This window comes from Lagopus muta, chromosome Z (genome assembly GCF_023343835.1).
Source record: "Lagopus muta isolate bLagMut1 chromosome Z, bLagMut1 primary, whole genome shotgun sequence".
Lineage (NCBI taxonomy): Eukaryota > Metazoa > Chordata > Aves > Galliformes > Phasianidae > Lagopus > Lagopus muta.
Window position 1 is genome coordinate 69,988,794 of NC_064472.1, and position 12,136 is coordinate 70,000,929.

General features: G+C 36.2%; 1 protein-coding gene across 1 annotated transcript in view; it reads right to left on the bottom strand.

Annotated features, from left to right (window-relative positions):
* The window catches only part of LOC125687414 (atrial natriuretic peptide receptor 1-like), a 67,423-nt gene that overhangs the window by 24,499 nt on the left and 30,788 nt on the right, over positions 1 to 12,136 (bottom strand). The window contains exons 2-7 of the mRNA XM_048932540.1: positions 10,404 to 10,478; positions 8,090 to 8,186; positions 5,623 to 5,755; positions 1,636 to 1,759; positions 770 to 874; positions 76 to 178 (exon numbers count right to left, since the gene is read on the bottom strand). Of these exons, the coding sequence (XP_048788497.1) occupies positions 76 to 178; positions 770 to 874; positions 1,636 to 1,759; positions 5,623 to 5,755; positions 8,090 to 8,186; positions 10,404 to 10,478 (637 nt within the window). The remainder of the gene's footprint in view (positions 1 to 75; positions 179 to 769; positions 875 to 1,635; positions 1,760 to 5,622; positions 5,756 to 8,089; positions 8,187 to 10,403; positions 10,479 to 12,136) is intronic.

The window sequence follows — 12,136 nt, forward strand, 5'->3', positions numbered from 1 at the left end:
CCATGCATGAATGTTAAAAGCACTGAGATTTGCAGTCAGTGTGCAGTTCCCTCACATCTTCACTCTGTATCTTACCTACTGCAGGAAGGACTGTAGTTTTCGCTTCCAGAGCAACTTGCATTCTTCCAACTCTGATGTGTGCGATGAGAGAAGTCACACCCACATGAACCAAAACAACCTGCCAAACAAGTGAACAAAGCTGCCAGGATCAAAACTTCACTTGCATATAATAAGTCATTTTAATAAGGATCATACAGTTGTGAAGTTCTCAAAAAGAAGGTATGCATTTTTCAGTATCAGGAAGGAAAGGAGTGCTTGTCTGGTAAGATAAGCAGCAACAAGAAACACAAGCCTCTTGGGATTCCTTTCACTGGTACGTTTTCTTTCAGCCAGGAATGTCTTTCAGCCTGTACATCCATCACATTTGTTTTCCCGTTACTTCTGTTTGGAAGAAAACTCATAAAGATTTTGCTAACCTGTAACACAGTCCAGTCACTAATGCAGTATTTTCTTAGTGTAGACTTTAAACAGACAGATTAGGCTGTATTCTTCCTTCCCATCCCCATTTTTTTTCAACTAACTGCATAGGAGTAGCAGTATAAAAAACTTGTATTTCCAATCCAGTCAGCTGGGAATTGATGATACTCAGCCTTATGTACCACTTCCATACATAATCCTGACATAAGTAAATGAGTCAGGAAACACTGGAAGCTATTAGGAAGTTCTGAGAACAGCAAAGCATTTGTTGTATTCAAAAAATAAACTTTACCTTGGCAGTCCAGTTTCTTTGGCTCATTTTGCCAGCTGTCGACAAAGTGTGAGTAAATATCTGGCCATCATCAGGAATCCATGGACCACATATTCCTCCTCTACCCTTTATCAGAGAGATTGATAATGTCACTAACAATGACCATAAAAATCCTAGGTCTCCCTCTTTTACCTTTTTAGAGTTATTTATATTCTTCTCAAGAAATAACCAAATCTGTTAAAATGAATAAACTCAAATAATAATCATACACTGAGTTAAAATATCTGACAAATCACATTACTGTTGAAATACATGAACCAAAATCTGGTCATACATTTAGCTGCAGCAAGTTTATGAATATACTTCTTCAGTTTTTGCTGTGCAAGAACAAGAAACAGAATTGTATCCCACATCTTATATTTTTCTAAAGGAGTTTTATTGCAACTTTTAATATTGCAGTTTATTTTCTTTAGAAAGGAAAAGATCTTTTATGAGTCAATGCCAGTTTGCAGAGCATATCTCACTAAAACTGTCAAAAAGTAGAGAGAGATAATGATACCTGGAATGACAATTCACTCTCTTTCTCTACTGACTGCAAAGAAAGGGTGAATATGAGTCAAGTAATCTTTAAGAGTTGAAACTGGTTCCATCAAGCATAATGAGCAATTCTGAATATTACCTTGTACAAAAATACAGGTATTTGCTTTGCAGCCTCAAATATAGTACAAAACTTTCTGAAATTGACTGACATCCCCACAGCTGCTTCAGTGAACTACTGATTTGGTCTAAATGTGATCACAGAAATAACATCAAATATTTGATCACTGCAATGACTGTCTTATCCATTATCACAAGCAGAACACAGTAACTCATACTATCATACTAACCATAAAAGCCAAAGGACAGGAGTGAATATTGGCATGGTGGACACAGCAGTTCTCGCCATTTGCATCTTTCCAGCTGGCAGGGCACTCATGCTCCTCACAAAATTCCTTTGCAGCACTAGCATTGCTAGCCAATGAGAAAAGAGTGGTAATTTTATGTTAATTCATTCTCCCTCAAAAATTGTAAAAAGAACAGAAAATCTTTCACAGAAAAATTACCAGCATAAATATATGCAGTGATAGAAATATTGTTACATCATTTCTTTCTCCTTTGTTCTACTTCTGGTTGAAGCAATCCTATAGTAAAAAGTGCTTTCAACTGGATCACCATCTATGTTAAACAATAGGGAGTTCTGTCAGATAAAATAGCTTAGACAGCTACCAACCTCCATTCATGTCTCCTCACTGTCTGCACAACCATATGGGACTACTTGGCACTGCTACATCTGGCTCGGAAGAATTACCATTACTACACTTTCGCTACCAAAAATCTGTGTCCCTGGCTACTTTCATACTTAGTACTGTCAATTGTGTATGTCCATCTACACATGTGGTTACTATCTTTGGTATTTTCTCCACAACCCAAACATACAAGGATAGTTAGCACATTGGACAACAGTATCAGATAAAATTCCCGAAACCAAAAGCTTAGATCAAAAAGGGGACTATATGAATTGGTTGTTCTTCAAAACAGCCACAGAATCAAAGAACAGCTTAGGGTGGAGTGGACTTCAAAAGATCATCAGATCCAAACTCTCATGAGAAAAGGGAGTCTCTGCGAGATTATCTGGCACCCTGTCCAGTCACAACTTAAAAACTTCCAGTGATGTTGACTCAACCACAGTGACCCTGCAGAGACAGTTCTGGTTACTAACTGTTCTCACTATAAAAAAGAAAATCTTTTGTGAATCAAGATGAAACCTTCGCCAGTGCAACTTTCTTCCCATTGTTCCTTCTACCTGTGGCTGCTTGTGAAGTGGCCCCCATCCTTTTAGTAGCCACACGTGAAATACTGTAATGTGGTCCTCCGTAAGCCTTCACTTATGGAGGTTGAAAAATTTTAATTCCTTCAGCTTCTCCTCACAGGACAGGTACTTCAGCACTTGGATCATCTTTGTGGCCCTTCTTTGGATCCTGTAGAGTCTGTCTGCAGCTTTTTTGAATTATGGGGACCAGAATTGGACACAGTACTCCATGTACAATTTGACAAATACTGAGAAAAACTGGCCAGTAGAGAGTAGGCTTAAAAGAGAAGACAATATTACATGAAATGAACGTTAGGTAGAACTTTTGACAGTTCACCACTGGAGGACGAGTGTAGTTCTCTGGAAATGTATCACACTTTTTTCCATCTATTTGCTAAGTTACACTTTAGAAAAACAACTATTTCTCTGAAATTGATTATCACCCTAATAAACATATTTTACTTTAAAATAACATAATTTTTTAGAATCACAGAATCGTTACGGAAAAGACCACTAAGATCACTAAGTCTGAGCATCAGCCCATCCCCACCAGGCCCACAAAGCTATGTTCTTCAGAGCAGCATCCATGTGTTTGTTGAACACCGCCAGGAATGGTGGGTGACTTCATCATCTCCCTGAGCAGCCTACTCCAATGCATCACCACTCTTTCTCAGAAGGAATTTCTCCAAATATGGTTGACTTGGGAGATATAGCCAGAAGTAGTTATATGGTTTAGTCTGAAAGTTACACGTGGTAGTTCTCTAAATTGAAAGGAAGGCCAGCACTCCAGGAAATATCTATATACAGGCTGCTCTGAAAGTAATACCTCCTATTAATTTCCATGGAAACTACAACAAATGCGAAGAGCACAATGACACCATTTGATAGAGCAAATTCTCAGCTACAAAATCTATTTTTCAACAGAGTCACCATCATTAGCTATGCTTTTTTTTTTTTTTTTTTAGCAATAAATAAAAGCCTGCAAGCATGCTTGTAGCATTCTGCACTAGTGGAGGTGACTACTGTCACTGCTGCCACTGTTGAAATGCACCACCCACCTACCCCTCACACTCTCTGCTCAGTCTCCATAAATGTTCAGCATGTATCAATGAATGTCAATGAGTACAATATTTTTTGCATAGAGGATTTCAGTGAAACACTTTTTTCTTCATCTGTACTTCCATGTCAGATGCTGTTTTGTCAGACTGCCTCTCTGCTGCTATCTGTCACATGCAACAAAATGTAATGGAATATTGGTGGTTCAGCCTTTCCTGCCATACAGCCAACATCTGCCTCTTGTGTGTTGGACTGACATAATAAAAAAAGGAGGCATTAGTTTCAGAGCAGCAAGATCAAGTAGCCAGAACCTAGCAGATTTAAAAAAGAAGATTGTATTGTAAGAAATAAATGCAAAAACAGGAAATAAGGTTGACATAGGTCATATTAAGGACCAGATTTACAAAGGTATAGACATACCCGATATCTGAAATAAGCAAATCTGTCAATCACTAAGACACCTAAATAAATAAAATATTAAAATATTAAAATATAAAAAATATAAAGCTCAAGGTAAAAGTTAAAAGAAAGAAAAAACCCCAAAACCTTAAGATAATTACTCCTTAATGCTTTTAGGTCTTTGTAAATGCTTTTTAGAACTTACCATGCATTCAGTACTGCTTTCTGTAGTTCATCAGAACCTTACCCAACCCTTCTGAAGCACATACAATGACTTGCCATCTACAGTCATACTTGAGTCAGGCATTATGAGAGACAACTGAGATAGGCCTTAGATACTGAGGTACAAGTTGATGCCTCTGTAAAATCACAGCATAAATGCTTCTCTTTTTAATATTTACAGCCTGTCTCTTTGTGCAAGATATGTGTAAATATTCAAAAAGCAAAATTTTATAAACTTCTTACTTATATAAGGGAGTGGGTCACTTTGGAAAGACCAGAAAAACAGATTAATTCCACAAAGTGAAATGTGTTTTGGTCAAGTTCTTGGAAATATCACTAGCCAGAAATCTCAGATAATTTGATGAAAAACCATTATACAGATCATCAAAATACATCAACCTTTTTTTTTTTTTTTTTTTTTTTTTTTTGCCATTGCAAATGGATTATAAGTAACATTTCAATTGTAAATAAAACCACTTACCACAAAAACTCTTACAGTCTGAACTCTGTAAAGCAAAAACTCACACTGACAAAGAAAGTATGTGAGGTTTTTCCATAAGCATCTCTTCTAGTAGTCAAATAAAGCACAGAGAGTGGGAAACTGTGGCTGCCATCTCTGTCACAAACTTTTTTTATGTGGTTGGAACATGCTGTGTACAGCTCAGAATGTATCAGTTCACAACATATTAGTCTTTTATTGACACAAAGTTATACAAAAGCTGTACGTAGCCTACATTGTCCATAGTTTGTGAGGTGATGTATAAGGCTATGAGGTGATATTCCAGGCTGGATGTGGCTCTGGGCAGACTGGTCTAGTGCTTGGCAGCCCTGCACACAGCAGTGGAGTTGAAACTAGATGATCACTGTGGTCCTTTCCAACCCAAGTCATTCTATGATATAAACTTCTGGACAGATTTCAATGCTACAGCAATCAAAATAAGCTCTTCAGTGGGTTCTGAAGATTCAATCCCTATGTCATTTATGTTGTGCGCTTTGAATGCTTTTATTATTAAAACTGATACAAACTACAGTGAGTTTGAGAGTCACACTAGAATTTCAGTTGTAAATTCCTTGTGTAGAGATCAGAAGTAACACTCAGAGTTGTACTGAGACTGTAATATATATGCAGGATGACAAGCATTGTCACTAACATGCAGGTGAGTGTGTCATGATGTGATAGCCAAGCTATTCCAGAGGGGCTAATGACAGTGCAAATGCTTCTACAAGAGAACTAAAGAGATGCAAGAAATTAGTAAGAAGCAAAAGCTCACGTGTTCTGTGTTATGTGTTATGTGTGTACGTACAGAATCACCATATACTTGTGAAAACATATGATAGGAGGTAATACCTGTGAGAAAGGACTCCATTTTGTACTGCGTATTGATAAAAGCCATCTGAAGCAAAGACTGCATAGGTCACATTGAAGAATTCCCCACTTATTGCAGTTTCTGGAGGCTTCTGAACCCACGCCATCTCCAGACCTAGAAACAATAAAATTTTCATCCTTTTCTACTTGACAGTTGTACAAAAATGTGAAGTTTCTTCTGTAGTAGGGAACATAGTGTAGTGAAACAGAAGTATGATTTTCAATTATTCTTCCTATTGCTTTTTACAAGCCCCAGATATTCATCCATCTTAGTGGCTGCATAGGTAAATGCAAATGCACATTTAGATAACAATTCTGACATTCACCTTCTCTAAGCAACTGGAGAAACAGGACAGAAAATCTGATCATCTTACCTATAGTAAATTTATTCCCAGTATAATGGAGTGCTACACTTGATTTCCTCTTACATCAGGTAATAGACACTGTTTGCAATTCTTGGCTGCTTTCACTGAGGCCTACCTCCTGGAAGAACAGACAACTCTAACAGCCATGAAATACAGTCAGAATAGTTAGCCTCACAAGATATAAATTATATGTGCTAGTTAAACACTTTAAAAAGTATTATCTTCTTATAAAACCATTTGACAGCTAGAGCAGAGGACAGTGGGAGTACTGCTACCCAGACATTTGTCTTTTTCAATTTCTATACCCTTATAATTTACCCAAATAATTTATCCCACTCATTTCCCTCATTCTCAGGAGACCTGATTACCAACTTTAAACCTAGAAATGAAGTGAGATTATTCTCAAACACTACTATCAAAATCTTTCCATTCTTTTCACCAATCTTTTCCCCTGCTGTTAGATGAAGGTTTTAATTTCTGACACGTCAAATTACTAACATTATGCAGACACATAGAACTCAATTTGTGAGGAAATTTAAAATCCTTTTCCCAGAGGATGGGTGAACCTGCTGTTCAGTTGCTGTTCAGTTATAGACTCAGGTATTACTCCAGAGCTGTTTTTATAACTGTATTATACACTTGCACTGTTAGTGAAATAAATCACTATTTTTCCCCTTAAACACAAATCCCTTTCAGAAGTAGCAAATTGTAAACTAACCTAAAGATATCACCTCTCCCTTAAAAAGTAAACACTCATTTAGGAGCAGCCTTATGAGAGAAACTACAAAACAAAGATTTACATAAAATGCTAATGTGATTTGCATTAAAAGGAAAGAAAGCTAAGCTTCAGGAAAAGTGAGAGAGAACGAAGGTAGAAGGTCAGCAAAAAATTCATAAAAACTCTTATTTCAGTGATAGATACTTCCACATACAAATGATTTGAAGATCTTGCATTACAAGTTAAATTCACAGAAATACAGTAGATGCCTATTACTTTGCAGTGCACCAAAGATGAGAAGGAAGAATCATAGAGAAAGGCAGAATAAAGACTGGAGTTTGTTCTAAAACCGTTTGCGAAGGGTTTATATAAACGAAGCTGCCTACTCATATTGGTTTCCTTTGTCCTAAGTTCACACTGATTTATCAGTAAGAACATTTTTCAAGCCAGTCTTTTTTTTTTTTTTTTTTCTCCGGTAAATAGTAGTTTCAATGTTAAAGCAATAGTAAATTCTTACAGCTTGACAACTTACTTGACAATTACCTAGACAGTCTTTCAATTTCTTTGTTCAATCCAAACTCTTCAAAAAATGTTTTATTACATTTTTTTTTTACTACATTTTGTGTAGCATGGAGTTCAGAGCATCACCCAGCAGTTTATTTCCTGGAGAATTTTTACCAGTATTACAGTTTCACAGGTGCACTTGTTTTTCTCTAAAAAAGCCTACCAAGAAAGAAAGAATCGTCTCCAGTCCAATCTTTTCTAACATAAACAAAAGTGTTCCACTTTGTTTTCCCATCTCAATCAATTCAGAAGATTTAAAAAAAAGAAACTTGTTGTTGCCGTATCATCATGTAAACACAGTCTTCAAACTGGAATAAGTGGTTAAAGATCTCAGATTTTAAGTGGAACACAACTTTGAGCAAGGAGAGAAAAGCATGAAATGTAGAAATGCTATTTTTATTTCCTGGCTAGAGGGTTTAAGTAATTCACTTTTTAAATGATGCCACAGAATTCCAGGAATAGAATTTGCAACAGTACTGAGCTGACTACCTGATTTGTTTGGGTTATGTTGCATTTGGTTTTCTAATGAGAAATGTTTTCAATTCTTATTTTAGGAGAAGGGGCTCAGCTGTTGCGATTACTTTTTCTTTTAGAATCAATAAATACTGAGCAAATAATTGCTCAGAAGTATCTTTTGACTGTTTTCTTTCACCTTTTTCTCAAGAAAGAACGTCATCACCGACTCTGATGCCTGCCACCATGTGAAGCATTTGTTATGAGTTAGGTATCAGTCTGAGCACTTCAATTTTAGGTCTTCAGCCATTCCCTGAAGTGATATTCCTTCAGCAGCTTTAGAACTCACCTCCACAGTCCATCATGTTATATTCATCTGGTTTTTCCAGGGGCCAACAGTCATAGTCTTTGTTGTCTAAATCATGCCATCCTTCCACTAATATCACCTGCCAGAAACAGACCTTTTAAAACACTGCATAGAAATGGGAAGGATACTTTCAATCTGCAGTTTGTCTTTCTATCTGAAGCAACAATAGAAACAATACCTGGCAATTTTATTTTGTCTCTTCAAGTTCTGGAGGCAAAAATGATATTTCCTAGGGATCAGTATATTATTTTGATCTACCCAGTAATTAGTCGTAAGACAATTAGGTGAATTAACTAAAACTTCTCTTCCAGAAGCTTTCCTCTGCAAAAAATAGGCAGTTCTAGGAGCATATGCAGAGATGTATTATTTAAAGACATTTTTTCTTTGTGTTTAAAATGACATACTCCTGCTCCAAACTATCTTTTTTTCAATCTTTTACACCTAAATTATTTCAATGACTATTTTTCATTAAAGTTTTAATAACAAATTATATATATAATACATATAATTTCACAAATGTTATAATAGGCAATTACAGAAAAGGTAACATATGCCTATTACATGCATAATACAGCATTATAATAGCATACAGAGTGAATTTGAATGGTTACAAAATATGTAATATACCTATATATACATAAGTTATACACTGCAAATGTATTTATACTAATCAAGTAACGGAATATACACTGTAGGCCATAGATGAAAAGAATATATTGTGATAATACATTTTGGTCTTAATCCACAGTTAGTAAAGCATATTAAGTTCTATTCATATAACCTATTTTTTTCTGTACATATTATTGGAGAATAATCATCTACTGGTTTATGCAATTACTTATCCCATTATTTCAGGAGTAAGATTTATATAATTGATTTTTACAATGCAGCCTGCCATTATTCTTGTTTTTTATGCTACTAAAAGAGGATTCAACAATTACCTGAAATTAATAGCCATCTCCCTGCAATAAGCCATCTACAGTTCCTTTCAGACCACACAAATATGTGATGGTAAAAGGATCCACGTAGCTTACCTACCAATAAACTGAGGAGGCTTCGTAGCCTGAAGGCAAGTGTTTTGGTAGCTCTCATGCTCACTAGTGTGCATCCAGCTCATCAAGTGATGAGGATGCTTCTGACACTGCTGTTGCTGCTGAATTAGATGCCCCTGTCTAAGAAGGGGGGTTGCTAGGCAAGCTGATTCTGACAACTTCAGCTGCTGCAGATGTTCTGCCTCCCCCTTCACTCTCCTACCCTATTCTACTTCTTTTTTGTGCCGGTTGGAAACACTCTGCCACACCTCTGCCAGACCTCTCTGAAAAACCAGTACTCTCTTAGGGGAAGCCCCACCTTCAGACTGGTGTCATTTCTGCTCCTGTTCAGCTCAAGAGCAGTAAGAGCAATGGGAGGATTTTATTGCAGTGCCTGCTTGAGTTTGGATAGCATCTGACCTTTAGATGGTATCAGACAGATGATGAATTAATAATGTGGAAATAATCACAGAGACAAGTTGGGCCTGGGTGAGGAGAGGTGTACAAACTTCATGACAAGACAGGGCCAGCTAGAAGTTAACTATGTGATCTCCCTATGTTCCTTCCAATCTGAAGTATTTTAGATCCCATAACTCCAATTACTCAATCCTGGAAGCGCAGGACAACTTCAGTCTATGATATGCTACACCCAGCCATACTGAAAAGATGCTTCTAGGACTCCTCCTATTTTCTGAAGTCACTGTTAACACAGGATGTCAGTAGTGATTTGGCTCTTCTGAGTAACTTGTCTGGAATTTTGGCTCTTAACCCAAACGACTTCAAGAATCTCAGTCAACATGCTTGACTTCACAATCCATTGAATTTAAAGTTACTCTGATGCAATATATGCCCTGTTCATCTTGAAAGTGGTTTTAGGTCAATTAAAAAATACTTAGCTCCCTGTACTTTGCTGTGAGCATTTCACACAAGTCATAGGTTTAAATATATGGAAGCATTTACAGACTGTTTCAACTTGGCTATATTGTAGAAAAAAAGGAGAAATAAAAATGCCATTTTTGGCTAGAATTAACTGCTCAGAAGAGCTCTACATATATTAACACTAGGAGAGGTTTTCTTAGTGATTTGTTTCAGGATATTTTGTGCTTAATGAGGAATTTGCTGGCAGGAAAGCTAAGGATTACAGATTGCTAGATCCTACAGCAGCCAACAGATTAATAGACTGATCTGATTTTATTTAATAGGGCTGTCAAATATTCAGACAACATTAGTATCACGATTCAAGGCCTGCTAGAATAATACCTTACCTTTATAGCTACTTGTCTGCCACAGAGTTCAGCAGTCCTGGAAGGTGGCCATGTACAACAAGCTGGTCCAGGAATCTGAATTAAAGATGGATGGAAATCAGTGGTGAATATCTGATTTAATAACCTACCTGAGCAATATATTAGTCATGTCTTTATACAACTCTGTATACAAAGGAAATCAGAAAGAGATTTCAATGAAGTGAGATGGTCATCTGAAGCTTAATAATCTTTCCATTTGCTTCTATTTCACTTAGCAAATTACCTGCATATTAATTTCTCAGTACTGCATTATACTATCAGTTATATTTCAGACACAGTCTGACTAAAATATAGATTATTCCATCTACTGCCACTTGATTGGCTCACTGTGCTCAATAATAGAACTCCTTGGATCCCTCTCTTCAAAGGAGAAGTAACTGAAATAAAAGTAATTTCTACTGCTTTAAATGAAGTTTATCTAAAACTTATTTTTACATATTTATTTTTGTTGGTTATGCTCAGACGGTCATTTAAGAAACATGGTTTCCATTTCACTCTTTAACTTACTTACAATTTCTAATATTGTAGAAATGAAGGAGAATACTTCTTTAACTTATACATATACTGCATTTGTAGAAAATAACAGTGGTTAAAGTATTGATGAATAAAACTTCTTAAATATATACTTTGAAATATTTTAGAAAAATAATTTCAAGCAATATACTGAAAAAAATAAAAATCCTACCATGAAACTTCCACAGCCCATCTTTGAAGATACTATTTATTCTGGAATTCAAGTTTTATAGGTAGTTCCTGTCTTGGTAACAATCTGGTGTTAAAATAGAGATGCTTAAACTATTCTGTGTCTAATTTGATCCAATTTTATAGAATGACAATTATTTGCAACATAAAACACTCTCAAACAATCATTACTAAGCCTCATATGTAAATTAAAAATAATGGAATGCCAATGATCTCTTTTGTCACAAATGCATTTTCTTCTTTTTTTTTTTTTTTTTTAAATATTACATACTACTATGCAGTGTATGTTATTATCCAGATTTTATCAGAGCATTTTATACATACACAGGAAAAGACAGATTTAGAAAATGACAAAAACTAACAAGCAAACAAAAAACTTTATAAACATTTGGATGGACTACAAAATATTTATTCAGGGATGAATCAAGAGGGACAGTTCAAGGAGAAAACGTGAAAAACTGGGCACTTATTACATAAAAGTGAATGGATAAGGTGTGTGAAAAAAAGCTCCATCAGCATTTATGCTTCCTAAAGGGAAGTGGTTTATATAATCTTTTATATTATATGCATGCATTCACACGCAGGGATATTATGACCCTAAAGAGAAAAAAAGAATTCCAAGCAGAAACTGCAGAGATCCTGACCAAAAGATCATTGCACACCAAGGAGTCATGAGCTGTTCTGTGCTGCACACCCAGAGTGGCCGTCAGGCAAGTAGTTCCTTTTCCAACAGTGTAATTTATAGATGGGATTGTTTCCTTGCAATAAAAACATGCACTGGGTGAATGACTGAAAGGGGACAATCTCTGCAGCGTACAAGTTCTGCATGACATACTGTGTGTGGGTTGGACGTCTGTCTGCTGCTTCAGGGCTTGGGGTTCCCAGCATCTGAAGGGCCATAAAATTATCCGTGGTATTCTCTTTTTATAATCTTAGCTCAAATACCAAACATTGTAAATGGAGTCCGATTGCTGTTTTTTTTTCCACTGGGA